General features: G+C 42.9%; 1 protein-coding gene across 1 annotated transcript in view; it reads left to right on the forward strand.

The window, feature by feature from the left end:
• NID1 (nidogen 1) overlaps positions 1 to 24,164 on the forward strand; it is an 83,225-nt gene that overhangs the window by 50,135 nt on the left and 8,926 nt on the right. The window contains exons 13-16 of the mRNA XM_039530918.1: positions 12,695 to 12,922; positions 13,841 to 14,013; positions 17,098 to 17,224; positions 23,591 to 23,762. Coding sequence (XP_039386852.1) covers positions 12,695 to 12,922; positions 13,841 to 14,013; positions 17,098 to 17,224; positions 23,591 to 23,762 — 700 coding nt within the window. The remainder of the gene's footprint in view (positions 1 to 12,694; positions 12,923 to 13,840; positions 14,014 to 17,097; positions 17,225 to 23,590; positions 23,763 to 24,164) is intronic.

Below are 24,164 nucleotides of genomic sequence, written 5' to 3' on the forward strand. Positions count from 1 at the left end.
TTAGGCATTTAACTGGCTATTTGCTCATACAAACCTAGCAATGGTGTTCAAATTCAGCATGCTATTGCATTCACACTTTAGTGTGCCATCTTTGTCTCCTATAGTATTGAAAATCAAGCCCTACTGTTAATATGATTCAGTAGTGTCTTCACTTTTTCAAAGGAGCCCATCTCCATATTTTTCTGGGTTCCCCCTCTCCCCATCTCCTCATTGGTTGCATACTTAAAATTATGACCTTTCAGATAGGTCTTATAGGCTCTTGGTGTCTGGTCCCTCGTCCCTGTTTTCACTTGATTTAAAGTAGATATCTGTGGGAGTATTCGTTGTATTATCTTTCAACTGATGCAGTGTGTTATGAAGGGGAAGGAGGAACACATGTTCACTGCAGTAAACAGGGCAAGATCTAGTGATTCTAGTCCCTATTTAGGGCTAGTCTACACTTACCTGCCGGGTCGACGCGGTGAGTTCGACTTCTCGGAGTTCGAACTATCACGTCTAAAAAGTTCGAACTCCCCACGCGCTCCGGTCGACTCCGGAACTCCACCACCGCGAACGGCGGTGGCGGAGTCGACCTTGGCGCCGCGGAGTTTGACCCTGCCGCGTCTGGACGGGTAAGTCAGTCGAACTAGGGTACTTCGTAATACACCTCTACCCCGATATAACGCAGTCCTTGGGAGTCAAAAAAGTCATACCATGTTATAGGTCAAACTGCGTTATATCGAACTTGCTTTGATCCATCGGAGTGCGCAGACCCCCTTCTCTCCCCCATTGCCCCCGCCCCGAGCACTGCTTTACCGCGTTATATCGGAATTCGTGTTATATCGGGTCGCGTTATATCGGGGTAGAGATGTATCTCTCCAGATAGCTATCAGCTTGGAAATTTTCATTCAACTAATTGCTCAGTCCTTGCTACATATAGTCTTCCCAGCAGCTTATACAACTGGCTGCTTATGATTTTTTTTTATCACAAAAAAGTGAGTCTAGCTACTGCTGAAATGGGCCTCTTGAAACAATTAAACTGACAAGTAGAGATGGGCCCAAGCCACAAAGTTTGGACTTAGAGCTGAACTTTACTAATAAGCATCAAGATTTCAGTTTTAAGAACGGTAGAGTCAGAACTAAGCATCTGTTGAATCTAATAGACAAAATGTTGCTTTATGCAGCCTTTATTCTCCTTGATACAAAATTAATCTTGAATACTGGGTTCCATACTATGAGTAACAATCTGTTTTATGCATTTTTCTTTCTTTTTTTTTTTTTTAACCAGTACATGGTAAATCTTCTCTCAGAAGTAGTTGTTGGAAATTGTCTGGAATTTCACATTCATTCCAAACTTAGCCACCTTGTTAATGAAAGAGTTGCTATGAGCAGTGACATTCCAGCAGCTATTAAGACTGTCTGAACTTCATTATTTCCTCACGCTTCATTTTTTCAGTTCAAAAAGAAACAGATGTCTGAGCCCTCCCACGCCTGCAAACCCCAGAGGCTATGTTTATTAAACGGGGGAAAAAAAAAAAAAGATTCTTGGGTTGGGACCTATGGCCACTAATCATATTTTTACTTCAAGGTTCCAGAGACACAGACAAGGTTTTCCTCTCAAGGCCAAAAGAGTAATGTGTATAATCTCTTTGGGTATGTCTACACTACGGGATTATTCTGATTTTACATAAACCAGTTTTGTAAAACAGATTGTATAAAGTCGAGTGCAAGCGACCACACAAAGCACATTAATTCGGCAGTGTGCGTCCATGTACCGAGGCTAGCATCGATTTCCGGAGCGTTGCACTGTGGGTAGCTATCCCATAGTTCCCGCAGTCTCCCCTGCCCATTGGAATTCTGGGTTGAGATCCCAATGCAAAAACAGTGTCGCGGGTGATTCTGGGTAAATGTCATCACTCAATCCTTCCTCCAGGAAAGCAACGGCAGACAATCATGTCGCGCCCTTTTTCCCTGGATAGCCCTGGCAGACGCCATAGCATGGCAATCATGGAGCACATTTTGCCTTTTGTCACTGTCACCGTATGTGTACTGGATGCTGCTGACAGACGCGGTACTGCACTGCTACACTGCAGCATTCATTTGTCTTTGCAAGATAGAGAGGGTTACCAGTCATATTGCACCGTCTGCCATTGTAAATTGGCGATGAGATGACGGTTATCAGTCGTTCTGTACCGTCTGCTGCTATCATGGTGCTCCTGGCTGGCCTCGCTGAGGTCGGCCGGGGGCGCATAGGCCAAAATGGGAATTACTCCCCGGGACATTCCCTTCCTATGTTTTGTCTAAAAATAGAGTCAGTCCAGCCTAGAATATGGGGCAAGTGTACTAGAGAACCAGAGAGCACAGCTGCTCCGTGTCAGAGCCCCAGAGATCCCGCAGAAATGATGAGCTGCATGCCATTCTAGGGGGTGCCCCTGCAACCACCACACCCGTTGCTTCCCTCCTCCCCCAACCCTCCTGGGCTACCGTGGCAGTGTCTCCCCCATTTGTGTGATGAAGTAATAAAGAATGCAGGAATAAGAAACACTGACTTTTTAGTGAGATAAAATGAGGGGGAGGAAGCCTTCCGCTGCTATTATAGTCCAGGCAGTACAGAATCTTTTCTTTAGACATGAAGGGGGGCGGTTGATGGAGCTCAGCCCCTAGTTGCTATGATGAGGACGGTTACCAGCCATTCTGTACCATCTGCTGGGAATGAGCAGGAGTCATTCCTATTTTTACCCAGGCGCCCCCGGCCGACCTCACCAAGGCCAGCCAGGAGCACTCACAGGATGATGACGGATACCAGTCCTTTTAAATTAAAAAAAAAATTAAAATTAAAATTAAATTAAATTAAAAATATTTGTACCATACCGTCTGCCACTGGGGAGGGGAGGGGAGAGGATGCTGCTGTTTAGCGCTGCAGCACCCCGTCTACCAGCAGCATGCAGTAGACATAGGGTGACATTGAAAAAAGGCGAGAAATGATTTTTTCCCTTTTCTTTCGGGGTGGGGAAGGGTGTAAATTGACGACATACACCCTGAAACACCCAGGAAAATGTTTTTGACCCTTCAGGCATTTGGAGCCCAGCCAAGAATGCAAATGCTTTTCGGGGACTGCAGGGACTGTGGGATAGCTGGAGTCCTCAGTACCCCCTCCCTCCCTCCATGAGCGTCCATTTGATTCTTTGGCTTTCCGTTACGCTTGTCACGCAGCACTGTGCTGAGTCCCTGCTGTGGCCTCTGTCTATCATAACCTGGAAATTTTTTCAAATGCTTTGTCATTTCGTCTTCTGTAACGGAGTGCTGATAGAACAGATTTGTCTCCTCATACAGCGATCAGATCCAGTATCTCCTGTACGGTCCATGCTGGAGCTCTTTTTGGATTTGGGACTGCATCGCCACCCGTGTTGATCAGAGCTCCACGCTGGGCAAACAGGAAATGAAATTCAAAAGTTTGCGGGGCTTTTCCTGTCTACCTGGCCAGTGGATCCGAGTTCAGATTGCTTTCCAGAGCGGTCACAATGGTGCACTGTGGGATACCGCTCGGAGGCCAATACCGTTGATTTGCGGCCACACTAACCCTAATCCAACATGGCAATACCGATTTCAGCGTTACTCCTCTCGTCGGGGAGGAGTACAGAAATCGGTTTAAAGAGCCCTTTATATCGATATAAAGGGCCTCATTGTGTGGACGGGTGCAGGGTTAAATCAGTTTAACGCTGCTAAATTCGGTTTAAACCCGTAGTGTAGACCAGGCCTTTCATATGAGAAATGCATTGACAGCATTAGTCTGTTTACTGTTTGTAGTATATCACTACAAATACAGAGTATTTGGGATAAATAGGGATGAGATTTTAATGTTGACATTTTTAACCTGTGCTTTGAGACTGTTCAGGATTAGCAATTGAAAATGCCAGTGTAGTTTCTTGTAGTACCCAAAATGAACTGTCCAAACAAGAAACATAAAGTAACTATGAGATTACATAATGACACTAGGCACAGTATGAAAACATTTTCTGTAGTTTCCATTTGAGAATGAAAATGTGACTGAGTTGGTAGATCAGACGTTGAAAATATTTTAATGGCTTATAAAACTGAATATCTGAATTTGGCATGATTACAAAGCCAGTGCATAATCACTTTTGATGGGTGACTAAGGGGAGGAAGATGTCCCATATACTGTGGAACTTGAAATAAATTGAAAATGACATGGATGCTGAAAGTGTGATGGAACAAAAATTAAACAGCTGTTGCTATAGGAAGGTCATTCTTATACATTCATAAGGCTAGTCTACACTGGGGGGGGTCGATGTAAGATACGCAACTTCACCTACGGGAATAGCGTAGCTGAAGTTGACACATCTTATTTTGACTTACCTCCTGTCCTCATGGCGTGGGATCGACGGCCACGGCTCCCCTGTCAACTCCACTTCCACCTCTCGCCCGGTGGAGTTCTGGAGTCGACGGGAGCGCATTCAGGGATTGATTTATCGCATCTAGGGGAGACACGATAAATCAATCCCCAATAGATCGATCGCTACCCGCTGATCCGGCGGGTAGTGTGGACGTACCCATAGACTTCAAGGCCAGAAGGCATCACTAAGACCATGTGGTCTGACTTTCTTCATAACACCAGCCACCTCACCCAGGAATTTCTGCATCACGCAGTAGTATTTGCATCAAGACCATAACTGCTGTTTGAGCTATAGCATATCTTTTAGACAGACATTCTGTCTTGATTTACAAGACTTCAAGTGATGGAGAATCCACACAGCCCGAGGTAAGATGTTCCACTGGTTAATTACCCTCACTGTTAAGAATATATGCTTTATTTCTAGTCTGAATTTGTCTAGCTTCAGCTTCCTAACATTGGATCTCATTATGCTATTTTTGCTTGATTAAAGATGCATCTAACATCAGAAATCTCTTTCCCTATGTAGGTACTGGTAGAATCACCATTTAAGCTTCTCTTGGATAAACTAAATAGATTGAACATCTTAGATATCTCTCTGTAACAGATTTTTTTTTCAGACCTTAAATTATTCTTGTAGTTCTTTTCTGAGCCTTTTTCCAATTTTTCAACTTCCCTTTTGAAGTGTTGACACCAGAATGGGACAGAGCATTCCAGTATGGTCTCACCAGTGCCATGTGCGAAGGTAATACTGCCTCTGCACTCCATGACATTCCCCTAGTTATACATAAAAGGATCCTATTTACCCTTCTAGCTGCAGCATCACATTGGGAGCTCATGTGCAGTTACTTGTCTACTGTGATTTTTTAAGTCCTTTTCAGAATCACTGTGCTCCAGGATACAGGCCCTGTAACAAGGTGACCATTTACTGAGCGCCCTCTGCTGTGGTGGGGCTGGATTCTCTTTACAGGAACCCTGCCCCTTTTAGCCCCCTAAGAACTATGCACAGGATTTCACATAAAACAATTGCTGTATTAACACCACCCCTACCTGGGGCCAGTTTAATAACAGAATTGGGTCCTAACAGTCCGTCAGGGTCCCAAAATAAAGTCCATCACCACACAACAGTCCATACTTAACTCCATGTTTGTCTTACAGCTGGAGCTCATCTTCCATCCCAGTCTGTTCTCATTCTTCTTCTTAGCTAGATATCAGCCTTCTGACATGGCCTCTAGGCTCAAACTCCATCGAGGTTTCCTCAGAGCCACGTGCTCCCTCGGCTTCTCTCTAGATCACAGCTCCCTTGGTCTCCGGGTCTTCCCTGCAGGAGCTGTTCACGTTCTACAATCTCCAGAGCCTCCCCACTTCATTCTTTTTCTGTTTGTTTTCCATAGAGAAGCAAACTTGATTGGATAGTTATAGCCGCCACCAGCTACAATTCCTAAATACCTCATGGTTTATGTTCTCACATCCTGCCCTGTATCTTTCAGGTAAAGTATGTTGTAACAAAGCCTTTCTAATACTATCCCTTTTCCTTGATATTTTTACTACAAAATATAATAAATTTTGTTAGCTTAAGCCATTGAAATTCCTCAATCTTTTTCCCTTTCTTTATCAAAACCCTTACATACCCATAAAAGATGATCAGTTGTTTCTTCTACCTTACATCACATACATAGTCCATCTTTGTGTTTGTTTATTCAAAAAAGATTTTTGTTTAAACCACAATGGCCAGTTAATACTCTAAACAAAATCACTTCATTTTTCCTATCCGGGCTCGGTATTTCATTATCCTCCTACTCAAAAGCACAATTCAAAAAATCATCTTCCTCCTCTTTAAGTGATCCACATTTTTACCACTTCTCTTTTTAAATCATTCTGTATGAGGTGTCATGCTGTCTGCAGGGGCTCACAAGTATGAGTGACAACCTCGGGGCAGACTGTCCAGGAACTGGGTGCAAACCCCAGATTGTTTGTGTTCTATAATTAGATTTCACCAACCAAGTAACACATGTGAACTCCTAAAGCACTATGACAGCCTTAACATGGAGTCACAGGCAGTCCCATTTGGCTCCCCAGTCTATCTTGTCATCCCAGGCAAGCATGCCTCTGTGATAGATGGTTGCTTTACACCAAAAATCGCAGCAATATTCAGGTTACTCCTAGTCTCAAAGGACCAGTCACTCACCCCAGGTCATTGTGCGCCTTAGATCTCACACAAAAGACAATGCTTGTAGCCACACCTGTAATAAACTAACAAAAGGTTTATTAATTAGGAAGAAAAAATGAGTTGTTTATAGGGTGACCAGACAGCAAGTGTGAAAAATCGGGATGGGGATGGGGGGCAATAGGATCCTATCTAAGAAAAAGCCCCAAATATCGGGACTGTCCTTATAAAATCTGGACATCTGGTCACCCTAGTTGTTCACAAGGTTAAAGCAGGTAAGCATACATGCACAAAGATTAGTCTTAAGTTCAAAAGGTTATAGAAGTTTCTTTAATAAGCAAGCTTTTATGTCTTTTGGAGCTAACCCAAGCCAAGCTGCTTGGGAATCTCTTGCATATGTTTAGATATCTCTGCCCATCAGAGTCCAGATAGCATACAGAGACCTTCTGGTGAGAGATTTTTATCCCCATTTCCCTAGAGCCCAAGCTGATGGGAGAACTCTTCCTGGGTGGGTGGGGGGAGCAATCGACAGTCTTTGTTCCACAATGGCCCATTTGGATTCAGCAGTCCTTGCTGATGGGCAGGAGGTAACACCTTCTGTAGGAATCTAGCATTTTGCATTAGATGAAGTTTTTTTTCCTGTTTGGTGAGCTAGAGTTTCAGAACAAATGTTTAACAGTTATAGCGCAAACACTTAAGCATTACCTTTATAGCATGGGACATATTGTAAGTATTATAAGCAGCACCCGCCAAGCATTCCATACATTCTAACCACTACACACATTCTTATATCACTAATATCAATTTTAACTATATGAACCCACAGGTAAGCCAGACTGGCTTCCAACTATGCATTTGTGAGTGTTCAGTAAGGCCTGGGGCCTTGGCAGGTTAATTTTCATCATCTGAGTCAGATGCCACCAGCAGAAGGTAGATTTTCTTTTTTGATGGTTCAATTTCTGCAGTTTCCGCATCAGAGTGTTGCTCTTTTAACACTTCTGAAAGCACGCTCCACACCTCGTCCCTCTCAGATTTTGGACGGCACTTCAGATTCTTAACCTTTGGCCAAGTGCTGTAGCTACTTTTAGAAATCTCGCATTGGTACCTTCTTTGCGTTTTGTCAGATCTGCAGTGAAAGAGTTCTTAAAATGAACAACATGTGCTCCATCATCATCCAAAACTGCTATAACATGAAATATCTGGCAGAATGCGGATAAAACAGAGTAGGAGGCATACAATTCTCCCCCAAGGAGTTCAGCCACAAATTTAATACATGCATTATTTTTTTAACGAGCATCATCTGCATGGAAGCATGTCCTCTGGAATGGTGGCCGAAGCATGAAGGGGCATACAAATGTTTAGCATATCTGGCACGTACATACCTTGCAATGCTGGCTACAAAAGTGCCATGTGAACGCCTGTTCTAACTTTCAGTTGACATTGTAAATAAGAAGCGGGCAGCATTACCGCCCGTGCATGTAAACAAACTTGTTTGTCTTAGTGATTGGCTGAACAAGTAGTAGTACTGGGTGGACTTGTAGGCTCTGAAGTTTTACATTGTTTTGTTTTTGAGTGCAGTTATGGAACAAAAAAATTACATTTGTAAGTTACACTTTCACAGTAAATAGATTGCACTATGGTACTTGTATGAGGTGAATTGAAAAATACTATTTTTGTTTGCCATTTTTACAGTGCAAATAGTTGTAATAAAAAATAACATAAAATGAGCATTGTCTATTTTGTATATTGTATTGTAATTGAAATCAATATATTTGAAAATGTTGAAAAAATCCAATAATATTTAATAAATTTCAATTGGAATTCTATTGTTTAACAGTGCGATTAAAACTGTGATTAATCATGATTAATTTATCACGGTTAATTTTTTTGAGTTAATCGTGTGACTTAACTGCAATTAATACACAGCCCTACTTACAATTCAAACTACAAAAGAGGGGAAAGAAGTGCACTGTAAAAGCAAAGTGATGAGTGCTTGTAGTTGTGGGATTTCATTTTTTTCGTTGGTGGTGATGGTGATGGTGAATTTTTATGTGTATGTTGTAATATGAGCTAAAGTAAGCATTATGAGTTGAAGCATGAAAATAAGGGTGAAAGACTAGCCAAAATAAATGTGTGTGCTCAGTATAGAATGCATATGCTGATGATGATCTTATTCCTGTTCACAGATTTTTAATAAAAATATTTATCTAAAGTAGGCGGTTTACAAGAATGAAAGAATAGATCTCAAGATAACCTATAGACAGTTGGATGGAACTGAAAGCTTACCCCAAATCCATAAACATAAATATGCACATAGAGCAGGTAGCACAAATGAGTAGGAGGATGATTTTCAAAGGCACCCAACTCTCACTGAAAAGCAGTGGGAATTGGGTGTTAAGTTGTCTTCTATATCTTTATAAATATAGGCTAAGATTTTAAAAGTGTAAAAAAGCCATGGGCTCCAGAGTCTGGAAACTAGATGTCTGATCCAATAAGCTCTTACTTATGTGAGTAATCCCATTGACTTTATTGGGACTAATTGCATAAATAAACATTTGCAAGATTGATCCCTAGCATTGCAATAGCAAATAAAGCATGGGGATTTTTTTGTTTGTGTCGGGGAGACTTAACAAAACTGCAGGGTGAACAGCTATGGTTATATAAAAAGTATCTTTACTATAGCTGCCTGTCTATGTGATGAAAGTGAAATGATTTTGCTTGGGATTCTCTTCTATAAATATTTTTGTAAACTCTTATCAGTTGACTATGGCTTCAGTTCATGAGAACTCTGCAGATGTGTTTTGGAAACTTTCATTCTTAACATCTACATTCTTCTTAACTAGCTATCGGAAAGGAATTGTCAAAATTAAGGCCTCAGTCCTTCAATGGAAGCCACATGAGCAGCGCTTTGTGACTGTATGGAGTTTCAGGGTCTGCCCACATGGCTCTGATTGCAATATTTGCCTCAAGCCCTAATCCTGCAAACAGTTATGCGTGTGCTTGCTTAAGTAAAGTTGATCACATGTATAAATATTTGCAGGATTGGGACTTAAATTGGTAGTCATGAGTAACTTGCAACTAACCATTTTGCTGTGGGTTTTGCCATCTCGTTTTTCACTTTCCTATAACTAGCGTGGAAGGTATCCTTGTAACTAAGTTCATATACATATGTTAACTCCAAGATCCTTGTGACATTTCTATTTAGCTGTAGTAAGACTGTGTTTTATGTAACAACCAGATTACAATTGGAGTGCATGCATTCCTTTCTATAATACGTAATTGCTAACTCCTTTTAAAAATGTATTCATTCTCTTGATTTATATTTAGAAATTTAAGTTGTTAATAAAATAACTGCTGGTTTAGTTTTGTTAGCCTCAGTCAATACTGAATTTCTATTACGCTTTTTGGTAATTAATTCTTGGGGCAGAGAGGAGCAATGGTCAACCTCTGGGATTCATATTTGTTTTTGGAGGAAGGAGGGGCTGATGCTTTCTCACAAAGATCATTTGGATGGATAATAGTTTCCTTTTAAAACCCTAGAACAGTAGAAAAAAGTGGCTGGTCTCCAGCTGCTGTACACCCTCAGCTTTCACTGGAGAATGCTATACACAGAACATGACCTCTTAAAAAACACAAGCAGTGTGGGCAAACGAGCCAATTACTGCATTCCCTGCTTTTTTATAGTGCATTGCTGGGAAGATGATCATTTCAAACACACACAATATTAGCTCTATAGTGTTCCTTAAAAATCTGTGCTCTACCTTGTCTCAATGTACTTCACCACCCACATTAGAGCCGAGGCCAAATATTTCATTTGTTTAGAGACGCTGAGCTGTTCTCCAGATATTTGCATTTCCCTATTTTAATTTTGTCCAAGTGTCTGAGATGTGTCCCAAACCAGTCCTTGCATAACTGGTTTAAATATTTTTATTTATTTTTTAAATCTCAGGTTTGTATCTGTGTGACTGTAAAAACCATACAAATAAGCTGTGTCATCTGCAGAGCCTGCTCTACTGTCATTGTTCCCTACCAGGCTGTTGTATGGTGTAAAACACAAATAAATGGAAGTGGTGATGTTAAACCTTATCATCCAACAGTTCATAGTGGTTGTTGCAGGCTGGCTGGAGAACTGGTTCTGCAGGCTGAGGAAGGAGGTAGGGGATGTGCAGTCACAACTGATCTCTCCCTCCCTCCCAAAACGTTGCAGGGACCTTCAGAGTAAGATAACACTAATCCAGTCAGTTGTGTCTGGAGACATAAAAAGTCATTTGTCTGTATGTTTTGAGTTTGTTTATGCTGAAAGGCAGGTCGAAGGAAAAGTTGGTGTTCCTCCCATGCTACTATTCCCTGTTTCATGAGGTATATGATTACAGTATACTTTTTCATAAACCGATTTTGTGATGTCTTTTGGAAAACCTGTTCTTCAGAGGACTGTGCCCAACCCTCCTGATCATATAGAATGGTAATGGTTCTGGTTCCTTTGTGACCTCTTTATTAACAGATCTCCACAGGTCGTGGGGCTACTGCATGTCATCAGTTTCTAGACTGGTACAGTAACGCCTCGCTTCATGTTGTAGTTATGTTCCTGAAAAATACAACTTTTGAGTGAAACGATGTTAAGCGAATCCAATTTCCCCATAAGAATTAATGTAAATAGGGGGGTTAGGTTCCAGGGCAGCTTCCCCTACTCTGCAAGCACCAGGGGCGGGGGACTCAACCCGCAACCCACCCACTTCACCCCTTCCTCAAACCCCCACCCTTGACCTGCCTCTTCTCCGCCCCACTTCCTCCCCATGCTGCGTCCTGGCTCCTCCCCACTTCCTCCTAAACGCCGCAAGCCAGCTGATTGCCACGTTTGGGAGGCAGGGGAGCGAGGGAGGAGGTGCGCCGAGTCCTCCCTCCTGCCCGGGGCAATCAGTTGGCTTGCCACGTTCGGGAGGGAGGGGGAGCCTGCGCGCTGAGTCCTCGCTCCTTCCCCCCTCTCCAAAACCCCGCAAGCCAGCTGATTGCTGCCCGCTGGAGGCAGGGGAGGGAGGAGGGAGGCGCGCCGAGTCCTCGCTCCTCCCACCTCCCTCCTGCCCAGGGCAATCAGCTGGTTTGTGGCATTCAGGAGGGAGGGGGAGCCTGCACCCCGAGTCCTCACTCCTCCCTCCTGACTCCAAAACGCCACAGCCAGCTGATTGCCATGGGCAGGAGGCGGGGGAGGAGGGGGAAGGCGCTGATCCAGGGGTCTTCCAGTGGGTAGAAGGTGCTGGGGTGGGGGGGGGAGTAGGGAGGCTGACAGCTGTGGAGAAAGCAGGCAGCCAAACAATGTAAGAGTGGAGCATTGCACAACTTTAAATCAAATGTTCTCTAATTGATCAGCAACAAAACAACATTAAGCGGGACGACTTTAGTTGACGAGTTACTGTATATCTGTTCTGCCTGATATGTCCTTCTTTTCAACACATTTACAAGACAGTAGAATCTAATCCTATGATATCTCCGCCCCACACCCCTTGTTTATGTCTTCTCCCTCCCCGCCCCCCTTTGGACCAGACCACACTGTCTTTGCAGATACCAGAGGGATGTCACCCTGCTTGTCACATAAAGCCATAAGGAGGCACTACTCTTTCTGGCTTCAGCAGAGAACTTGTAATTTCTGCTGCTTATCATGGACTTGCTCTTGTGGCTCTGAAGGGAGACTACCCCTTTAGAGCTGCAAAAAAAATTACATCTACCGTATGGCATAGCTAGTTAGCTGCAATTCTGGGGGTGAGGGGGTGTTGCAAATTGATTACACATTATGCTGCCTCCTCCTGGAGGAGTGAAGTTCCATTCTAGGTCACGATGGACAGGCAGAATGAATACATAAAGTATTAAAATCTAGCATTTGCTCATGGTCTCAGACTATACAAAGTTACACTTTTAACACTGATTGTGAAATCTGTTTTGAGATAAATGTGCCACACTTCCATTTGTCAGGTTATCATTGAAGTAACGACACATCTTTTCAGATAGGACATCAGGACTTGTAATAGTAAAAACTTTCTTTAAAGGCTGGAGTCTGGAATACTTTCATCATATTCTGCTGCACTAGGATCCTGTAGCTGGTCAGGTGTATAAAATAAAATATTCATTGCTTTATTGTTTTGCAGAACTGGAGAAAACTAAATGTCAGCGTGAACAAGAACAAGCTTTGGCTAGCGGGGACTCTTCCGACTCACAAAGGCCCAGACCCATTGGTCAGTTTGTTCCCCAGTGTGATGAACGTGGGAATTATCAACCAACTCAGTGCCATTCTAGCACTGGGTATTGTTGGTGTGTGGATAGGGATGGTAATGAGATTGATGGCACCAGAACTGGACCAGGAATCCGACCCCCATGTAAGTTGCTCAAGTATTTCTCTCTTCTACGGGTATCTCTTAAATTGTTGCAGCATCTATTTTCAGTGGATTCTGGTATACCATATAGGTGCAGCGCTGCACTGGAGTATTGCAGAGTTGTGCTATCTCAGTGGGAGCATGCCCGTTGCTAAACCTCTTGAGGGCTATAACTAAGGTTCTGTTTTAGTACAGGCATTTTTAGTAAAAGTCATGGACAGGTCACGGGCAGTAAACAAAAATTCACGGCCAGTGACCTGTCCGTGACTTTTACTAAAAATACCCCCGACTAAAACTTGGTTGGGGGAGGGTGGCCCGAGGGATTGGGGGTGGGTGACAGCACGCAGGCACCGCCCCCGCAGATCTCATTGGCTGCAGTTCCCGGCCAATGGGAGTTGCAAAGCCAGCGCTTTGGGTAGAGGCAGCGCACAGAGCTGCCTGACCATTCCTCTACCTAGGAGCTGAGCGAGGGGGATGTCATCGCTTCCGGGGCCAGGTAAGTGCCGCTCAGAGCCCGCCTCCCCCCGTCCCATACCCCTGCCCTCTCCCACACCCAAATTCTGCTGCTGCTGGCTGGAGCGGGGGAGTGCAGTGGCCCAGACTGCCCCAGCAGCTGCCAGTACGACTGGCACAGGGGCTGCCTGAGCTGTCCCTGAGCCAGGCTCACCGGCCGCTACAGAAGTCACAGAAAGGCACGGAATCCGTGGCAAACTCGCAGCCTTAGCTATAACACACTCTATTGCACCACCATGTGCAAGAAAAATTCAGAAGCTGTAAAATATCTGTTGTACCACTTTTCTTGTTACTATCCATTTATAGTGCTATTTCTTTCTAAGATGTTTGTAATTTATGCATTGAAGATAATGGCTTGCTTTCCTGTATTTATATGAACTGACTTTTTCATCGTCATCTGTCACCAAGGTCTGAGCACAGCTGCTCCTCCTGTTGCTATTGGGCCCTCTGTTCGACCAGATTCAATTCCTCTGCCCCCAGGAACACACTTACTCTTTGCCCAAAGTGGGAAGATTGAACATGTCCCACTGGTGGAAAATAGTATGAAGAAAACTGATGCAAAAGCTTTACTGCATGTTCCAGTGAGTATCTATTCTACTCCTATGGCCACTGGTGCTTAGGGAAAAAATGTCCTCTTGGTCACTGAAGAGACAGATTATGGACCTTGTTAAGAGGGGAAACTCTCTCAAATCTCCCTTTACATTGGAGGACTTACTCATTTTAGTCCCAAACTTACCTGTGCTCCACACAAATATGGTATCCTCTCACTCTCTTATTAAAATTATTTATATCAGTAATAAAGAGTCCTGAAACTGAGGCTACAGAAAGAGTTATTTACACTAAATGAAAGGTTCCCACAGGATTTTAACTTTTCATCATGAATAAATCTTGCGTCCCTTCTTATGTCCAAAAAAGCCTATAGCTCGTATGTGGGAACACCTCACTCCCAGACTCATGGTTTTCATTGGCTTCCTGTCCACTGCAGCCTCCAATATAAAACTCCATATTACTCTTACAGGTCTTCCATTGAATTTGTCTTTTCTCCTCCTGTCATCTGTCTTAATATCACCCTGTTCTCCAGTCAGTTCCCTAATCACCTCAGATTACTCAACTTGTCTGTCCCCCTCTCCAGGTCTGGTCGGTGGTAAATCCTTTCCCCACATTCTTTCCCACTGTTTGGAAAATGACTCCCTGATGCTTTTCAAATCCCATCCTCTTTTCCATGGCATGTGACTCTTAACCAGTGGTGGGCAACCTGCGGCCCATGGGCTGCACACAACCCAGCAGGGTAATCCACTGGTGGGCCGCCAGACAGTTTGTTGATGTTTACATGGCCACCCGCAGCTCCCAGTGGCCGCGGTTCACCGTTCCCAGCCAATGGGAGCTGCAGAAAGTGGTGGCCAGAATGTCCCTGCAGCCTACGCCACTTCCCGCTGGTTATTCTTTGTAGGCCAAATACTGATCTCAGTTACACTGGTGCAACTCAGTGAGTAATGTCAGTAGGATTGCCCTGATGAAAGAGTAGAATTGGGTCCATTGACTCTTGCCTGAAGATTCTATATAATAAAAAACTGATGTAGATCAGACCCAGTAGAAACTTGGGCAGTCAGGTTGATGTATAAGCAGAACTGGACATTCCTGTCAGTGAGCCTGGTGGCTCCGTCTGTCTGGTCTGAATAAAATAATTTTAAAAGAGAAACTCCAGTGAAAACCTTCATAGGAAAGGCTAACTCTTAGTTTAATCGTTAATGAAACTTTTCTGACCCTTTTCCTTTAAACTGACATAGCTGCATTTTTTTTTAATCCCAACTTCTAACTATAGAGAGATTTGTGTAAATGTCAAGCAGAAACAGCATGTTGCAACAGGCAAACACTCTGATCTCCCTGTGACCTATAGTCTGAATGCATGTTCAAGAACACCATGCATAAATAAATCTTATTTTAATGGATGTTTTTGAAATGCCTTGTTAAGGAGTTGTTGGACTCTTTGTACTCTTCCATTCTGTCAGAATCTTATCTTACTAAGGCATCACAAGAGACAGACTCAGGAATCCATACAAAATGAGGAGTGTCAGACTAAAAGTCCCATCCAATTGCTATGATAAGGATACTTTAAATCTACATGTGTGCTCTTTAGGTTCTGCTTTCTTTTGCAATAGATTCTTAAATCTGTTCTGCTTGTCCACTGACTGTCTCAGGAAGAGGAAAAGCTGTGGTTTGTTTTAAATAAGAATAGTTCATGTATTAAAAAATGCAGTTTTAATTTAATAAACTATGTTTTAATATAGTACCATTCATAGAAAGCAGTTCACAAACTACACACACAGCACCAATGAAATGCAACCACCTTGGGTATGTGGGTTAGTGGCAGGCAGCAACTAAACATTGCATACCACATGTTAAAGGAATGTAGGGTACAGGAGGAAGAGAACAGACTCCATATAAGGGCTGCCTGAGCGCCCCAGCATTGGGAGAGTAGATTGTGGGGACAGCACTTGAATGAGTGAGGAATGGATGCATGGTGTGTATGTATCGAGTAGACTGGGTGAGGAGTTGGCGCATGGGAGTGTGGGGGGCACGCCCCGTACAATGTGGGTGCATGATGGACAGGGGTGATGGTGGTGGTGACATCCCAGGGAGCAGTGGGTGCACAGGTATGTTGGGGAGAGAAGGTGTGAATGATGGGTGGATGAAATGTGGTTGGGTGAATGAGTATGTTGGTGGCTGGGTGTTCTAGAGTCTAGTGGCAGAGTGTATGATGGGTGTGAATACGTACTGGATGTGACAGATGGGTGAAAATTTAAGGTAATGGAAGGAAAGAAAGATGGGACAGTTAGAAAGAAAAGAGAAGTTAAGGAAAGAGTAAAGAAGAAGATAAGAGAAAAACAGTGACAGGAAGAAGGTACTCATGAAAGAATGTGGGAAAGAGGGAGATAAGGACAAATTAATCTGAAGGGAAAACACTGAAAAGTCTGGAGGGAAATATCAGGATTCCTGAAAGAAAAATATGGAGAAAGAAGAAAAGGAGAAAATAAGTAAAAGGCAAAGAGACTGCATCAGTCATTGAAGTTGACACCAAAATAAACCAATGTGCATGGCGTTTAATCTGATATGCAAAAGAGGTTATTGGAACTATCCACAAAATTTGGCACTAACTCTCAGTAGGTCTCTGTGTTTGTAACAGAATCAAATACAATTCAAGGCCTGATTAATTAAAGGAGTTTTGATTAAATATTTTGTGGGCTACTGAAAGATAATTCCCAGAATGCCTGTGCCTGCCAGTTCAGCCTAGATTTGTGGAGTCAGGATGACTGTTGTGAGATGGAAGGATCACAATTATTTCCTTTTTTAGATGAGTGAAGGGGGCATCTTCTGGCCAGACTGCAGTCTGGACAGGAGTCGGGGTGCAGCAGCTTCTCACTTGCACTAACTACTTCTCCAACTGCTGTAAATCTGCTCCTCCTGGCCACCCACCTCCCACCTGCCTCTATAGCTCTCCTCCATAACCTGACCCCAGCAGGGCCCCTCTGTTCATTTGCCTGCTGGGCCCTTATTCTTAACTGTGGCCCTGCATAGAGTCTGATGCTTAGACCCCAAGCCATTCTTTTTAGCTTTAGAACTGTTATTTAATATGAGGCTGTAAAAATTCACTTGTTGACTTACAGGACAGTGTTGTTATTGGAGTTGCGTATGACTGCATGGACAAGATGGTTTACTGGACGGAGATCAGTGGCCCCTCCATCAGTAGAGCCAGTTTGCATGGTGGGGAGCCAACAACCATCATCAAAACAGGTAGCAATATCGGTTTCTGCTTCATAGATTCATTTCCAACAGTGAGTGTAAAGACCTGCATACACCAACCTGCACTTACCATCCAATGGCTCAGCCTGACTGCTCCAAGGCTAGATTGTTTAAAAGAAGGTCAGATTGGCAGAAATCAGAGTGATTGGATAATCTTAGATTACATTTAAAAAACCTGTCTATTTTGTTATTACTTGTATTGCGGGAGCACCTGGGGCCCAGCTCCATTGAGCTAGGCACAGGACATGCAGTCCCTGCCCCCAAAGAACTTACAATCTGTGTATAAGGCAAGTGACAACAGGTGAATACATCTAACATGTAGGGGGAGCACAAGGTAACAGGGAGATGATTGTGATCTGGGTAATGAGCAGCACTCACCTTACACCAACTGCCAAACTATTGTTGAGTTTTTTTTTGTAGGCTGCTCGGCAGGAGGGATTTGAAGGATGAAGTAAGCATTTCTAATGGGTCTGCCATCACAAGAGCTAGGACAGGTCCCCAGCAGTTTGTACTAGTAGGTATGGGCTATTGGATAGCACCATAAACTACCTTTCCACAAACTTTCATCATGAAGTATAATGGATTGCTCAGCAGTCACAGGGCTAAACTGTGCTCATACTTCTCATAGACTCATAGGCCTTGCTACACTTGCAAATTTGCAGTGCTGCAGCAGGGTGTGAAAACACACCCTCTCCAGCGCTGCAAATTGCGGCGCTGCAAAGCGCCAGTGTGGTCAAAGCTCCAGCGCTGGGAGCGCGGCTCCCAGCGCTGTACGTTATTCACCACAGGGAGGTGGAGTACGGACAGCGCTGGGAGAGCTCTCTCCCAGCGCTGGCGCTTTGACTACACTTAGCGCTTCAAAGCGCTGCCGTGGCAGCGCTTTGAAGTGCAAGTGTAGCCAAAGCCATAGACTTTAAGGTCAGAAGGGACCATTATGATCATCTAGTCTGACCTCCTGCACAATGCAGGCCACAGAATCTCACCCATCCACTTCTATAACAAACCCCTAGCCTATGTCTGAGTTATTGAAGTCCCCAAATTGTGGTTTGAAGACCTCAAGCTGCAGAGAATCCTCCAGCAAGTGACCCGTGCCCCATGCTGCACATAGCAAAACAAACTTCATGCCTATTAAGCCATTATAAACAGATTTGGGGAGGGGAGTTAATTTAGCAAAACAGCACAGTCACATTTAAAATTTTATTTTCTGTGTATCTGCTTTCGTTGTCCTGTTTTTTAATAAGTATCTCCATCTGAGGTTTATTTCTATTGGAATTGAAGGGTGCTTCATTCACTTGTTAGAGATCAATGCCAGTTTGGACTACATTAAGACTCTCAAGGCAGTAGAGGGATGGGCAGCTTGCACCCCTTCCCCCCCCCCCAACAGTGGTGGTTTTAGGGGGCATTACGACACGAAAGTGTCGTACTCCCTGGGTGCCAGACTGCTCAGCAAGCACAACTGGTACAGCTGTGCAAAGACAGCGAACATGGGGCATTCTGCCCAGAATTGTCCATCTAGCTAGTATGTGGGAGCTAGAAGGGTAGCTCTGCTAGTGTCACACCTTCAGTGACGAGGCTGTAGTTTCCTTAAGGATATAATACCTTTCCCTGCGTGACCCTGTGGGCTGGGTCTTCCCTACTTGTCTGCTCACAAGACTCCCTTCCAGTTCTAGTACAACTAACCTCAAAGGCGTATTCTAGACACTTATCGTGAGTCTGTGCCCATCCACGTACAAACGGGTTGGTGGAAGGACTACTACTTTCCATTCTGTTTATCTTTAAGGACACCTCAGAACAAAGCTCTTTTTGCTTGTCTGTGAATAAGCTAGCAGGGGAGGGAAGCATAAAATAGAAATGCTGACACACAAAATTCTTATTGATAGTGGATTATGTGTATATTGCAGTGACTTTTCAGAGAACCTGTGACTTCATTTAATGAGAATTATATTTGTTTCACATCTTCCCTCCTCCTTTACAGTGTGTTGTACATTGTAGAGCCATTTAACACTATATCATGAAGGGGTGAAAGCAAATGTGATCAGTACTCCAGGCCCATAGTTGGTTTGTTATAACCAGGTTGCATTTTCAGGTAATCTTCCATGTCTTTTGTCTGCTATGGAAGCAGAAAGCATCTAAAGACTCATTCAGGACTCTGTTGCCCTTGTTGCTGGTGCAGATTGTGACAAATCAAGTGCTTGTGAAGTGATGCTAAAGCAATAGTGTTCTTAATTTTCTGTACAAAGCATCAGATGCATTATATCATGGAATCAAAACAAAACACTAAGGTGTTGACTACAAGTGTTTTAATTGGGCATTTACATGGTGTACTTTGCTAGCCAAAATGTAAATTAAAAATTGCAGAGCCACTACTCCCAATCTTTCAGAAGACACTGAGGGCTTGGCTACACTTACAAATTTGCAGCGCTGCAGCAGGGTGTGAAAACACACCCTCTGTCTGCAGCGCAAATTGCGCGCGCTAGGCCAGTGTGTGTGTCAAAGCCCCAGCCTGCGGCCCGCTCCCTCCAGCGCTGTCCTGCTCCCCCCACAGGGGCTGGAGTAGCGACGAGAGGGCTGAGTTTTTCCCTGCTGCTGCTGGGGACTTGCAACTCCAGCGCCGCAGCGCGCTGCCGCGGCTGCGCGGCGCGAAGCGCTAATGTAGCCATAGCCTGAGATTATCCTGTTTTTGCTGTTGCTCTCCTTTCTGTGTGCTGCAGCTCCCTTGTTCGGTTTGCAGTTTGTTTTTGTATTGAACATTTATTTCTTTGTTCATGTTCTTGTGATTGGAGTTTGTTTGCTTTGCAGGGGCATGTTTTGGTATGGGGCTCCATCCAGCTCTCATCTGCCTCTGCAGCTGCATAGCCTCCGGAGGCTACAAGTTTCCTGAGCTCTGCAGCTGCAGGGGCTGCTCCACACAGGGAACTTCCCCTCTGCTGCAGTTGTTTAAATCATATGAGCCATACATGTGTGCATAAGCTTGTCCACTTCCCAAGAGCAGAGCTTGGGACTGTCTCCAGCCTGACTCCAGTACTGGCACACTGAAATCATGGCACTTGGAGTGACTGGTGAGGTGGGGGAGGGGATGCACAGAGCATGCTTAATATATTCCCTTACACATGTTAGCAGGGGCCAAGTTTCCCTCTGGCTAAGTGTTAGCCAGCCAGGAAAGACATTTACTTCAGGCCACACACAGCTTCTTTAAATCTCCTGGCTCACAGCTCAAAATAGAATTGTGCCAGGGAGAAGGGACTCCTGGAAACCACTGGTAGCAGATGTCTAACCCACTACCCTCTCCTATTCCCCCACTAATAGACCATCAGAATTGGCAGTCCTCCCGTTCAGTGCCTGGGGATGGGAGAGAGGCTCTCCACTCCACATGAGGCAGCTCCCACTGTCTGCTGACCTCAGCAAGAGATGAAGGGATATAGAAGCATGATTTGGAGGTGGGAGAGGAATCTAATTGACGTTTGCTCTCTACAGCTTGATCAGTTCTTTGCAGATTTCAGTCTTGGAATGGGTGTTCATTCCCACTCGTCCAACATGCACACACATGTGCTTGATCATGTGCGCGCGCACACACACGACTTGTGACGCAAATAAGTTACAAACCCAGATAAGGGAATGTAGCATCTGCTGATTATGGTCCAATATAACTCTTATTAGGTTAATGACAGTGTCAATTTTTTTTTAAATTCCCACCTAGCATTTTGCACAAGTGTTTCTCCTCAGGAACCCAGTTTGGGTTGAGAAATACGACACTTGTTTAATGGTTGAATAATGAATAAATGTGAAAATGAATAGACAAACTCAGTTCATTTCAATTAATCTTTCTTTGAAATTCAGAAATGGGGAGTGTAGTTCTGCATTTGAAAGCTTCCCTGACAGCTGGTTTTCATGAAGGGACACTATGACACTTTTGGAACAACCCCATGCAATCTTTCCTTAGTGGTTCATTGAGAGTTTATACCTCTGGAATTAGCCTGAAGTGGGATTGTATTTACATTTAGTTAGTTGTGTGCAGCCTGTTCTTCTCTATGGACCTATGTGTTCTGAAAACTGTTGAGCAATTTTTTTTGTGCTGGCTGAGTACAAGAGACTTTAATATGCCTTTTTATTTATATTTTTTAAGTATTTGTTTCTCCTATGATTTTGAGTGAGAAATCACTGGGACCAGAGTAATAGGTCATTGTCTGCTATTTCCTGTTGCTTTTGGAACAGATAACTGTCCAAGAAAAACTATGCACATACAGTACTAAAACATGTTCCAAACAAAATCCCTCTGCAAAACACAATTGAATTTAAATTCCATCTAGCTAGCTAAGATTAATTCTATTAGCACTTTGGAGATTGATTGATTGTTAAACTTGAATATCTTTTTAAATATAATGTATTTAAATTGTAACCAATACAAGAATATAGCTTTCAGAATTATGCATTGTTTCTTCTCCTTTTGTACTGACATACTTCTAAGATTTGTAAGCCCACCCCAGATCTTTGTAAAGACCATTTTATTTTTCCAAGAGGATAGAATAATTTCAATTCTGATGAGCAATAGTGTTTGTTTCCCTGCCAGCCATTCTTCTTCTTAAGTCTGCACTACACACCTATTTTTGTATTAGCATTACTATTTTGGATAAAGTTGTGATTTTTTTTTTTAAACAAAAAAGTTATCCCAGTTGAACCCCTATTGTTGGTGCAGATATACAGATAAGTGCCTTATTATAGTGAACTATTATAGTTCACTTCCAGTATGGGAATACACTATACTGGTATAACTGTGTCCACACTAGGGGACTATACCAATGCAGGTGTACTGATATAGTTACTTTTGTAGGTAGACAAGCCCTTGGGTTAGAATTTGTGCTAAATTCCAGCAATTATCAGGGTGAGAAGTGACTTCTAACTATATTTATTTAATTTATTTTTAAATTAAGTAGGTCCATTGGCATCTCAGATTTGAAACAGTCAATATGATAGAATTGTGCATCCTTCAGAAAGGACAGTCACCTGACTTTTGTAAGCCAGCTTGATGCTCCAGACTAGTGGAGCTCTGTTACTGGCATATTGGAGGGAGCAGGTCCTGGCAACACAATATAAAGCTGGATGTTGTGGGACAAAGAATTGTGGTGGGTTTTTTCTTGATTTTGGTTTTTTGTTTCCTAAATTTCAAATACGGTATGTACCTCCCTTTGCTCCAATTATTTAGCATATTCTTGTAATTCTAAATTTCGGTAGGTTTGTTACAGCCATTTTTTAAAGAGTTCTACAAAATTCAGTAAGGATGAAACCACCAGAAGTTTATTGGGTTCTATAGAAATTATTCTAAGCAGCCTTCAGAATTTAATTGAGAATTGTATCCCTGACATGGAATTCTATAGTATGATTTATACAATGTTAAATTTTATAAAAGTGTTTAAAATAAAACTCTTCTTTTGCCTAGTTTGAGTACAGATCAGCGTTGTCTTACTGCTTGCATGCTTTTGGACCAGTTTTACTTCAATACTTTCTTGAGTTTATATTTTTATATTGCCTATCATGATTTTTCTTTTTAAAATTGGTGTTCTAATAACTGCGGGGGAGGCGGGGGGGATTGTTTGTCTTGTGCCTCAAGGGCCTTGGCAGGGGCATGCTTTATGAATTATGTACCCTATTCCGCTCATAATTGTCTCCAATGCTGCATAAATGCATGTGATGGGCTCTATACAAATTAATAGAATTAAACATACAGGTTTGTTTGTACTTTATACTTCTTTGGGATCCTTTTCTGTGATGAGATGCAGAGACTTCCTGATTCCTTGTGAACAAGACGTTACCTTAAGCTCATCATCCTCCCCTAGCCTTACACAGATCGTAAGGGAAGGAAAAAAAAAAGCTAGAAAAGTGGCTGTTTAGGAGACTGTTTGGGAAGGCCCCATTCTACACCTTGGGGTTATAGGGCTAAAATTAAACTCCAGGTTGGGATGTGTCTCTGTTTATTCTCTTTGGTTGGTGAACTTGGTTTTGATTTCTTGTTACAAATATTCTTTAATAAAAAGGCCCTGCTAACTCTTGATTTTTTTTCCTTGCTATTTACACTCTAGCAGCCCATAGGGCTGATCTAAAGCCCATTAAAATCATTTGGAGTCCTTCCACTGATTCATGGGCTTTTGGTGTATTTTAAAATTAACAGAAAAAATCTATGGAAGTATCAACTTAGAAGTTGTGTAACCCTATTGAATTGTTAACAACACATTTACAGTAGGTTTAAACTGCAACTTCAGCTTGTGTTCTATGGGAGGCAGCAGTGTCTGTTAAGTGTTTAGTATAACTATATTAGGAAACACACTTATTGTTTGGTGTTTTGTTTTCTTTGTTCTGTTCCAGACTTGGGAAGTCCTGAAGGAATAGCAATAGATCATCTCGGTCGCAATGTTTTCTGGACTGACTCTCACTTCGATAGAATAGAAGTGGCCAGGCTGGATGGTAGCCAGCGCCGAGTGCTGTTTAATACTGGTCTGGTGAACCCCAGGGCCATAGTAACAGATTCTGTGAGAGGGTATATAAATATTTTTATAGACTTTTGATGAACGTTTTATGTATATATCCTGAAACTCCCTCTACACTTTCACACTGTCGTCAACTGGTGATATAAAGCTTCCATATCCTTTTTTCAGTCCTAAAGATCCTCCTATAATTTAAGTGTTTTATTAGAAATAAAAATTTCTTTCAGAATGCTTATTAGAAGCTTTTCTCCCCAGGCACAATAATGCATTTTTATTAGCAATTAAAGTATTGGATTAGAATAAGCATTTTCTTATTTTTTTTCTTTAGTGGAAGCCATATTTCCAGTACTTTGACTTGCAAAAAACTGCATTAGCTTCTTCTCTATCTACATCTCTGCCTTTATCTACTCCTGACCATCATCCAAGTACCTTTCCTATTTATTCTGTCTCCTTCA

This window comes from Mauremys reevesii, linkage group 3, assembly GCF_016161935.1.
Source record: "Mauremys reevesii isolate NIE-2019 linkage group 3, ASM1616193v1, whole genome shotgun sequence".
Classification (NCBI taxonomy): domain Eukaryota; kingdom Metazoa; phylum Chordata; order Testudines; family Geoemydidae; genus Mauremys; species Mauremys reevesii.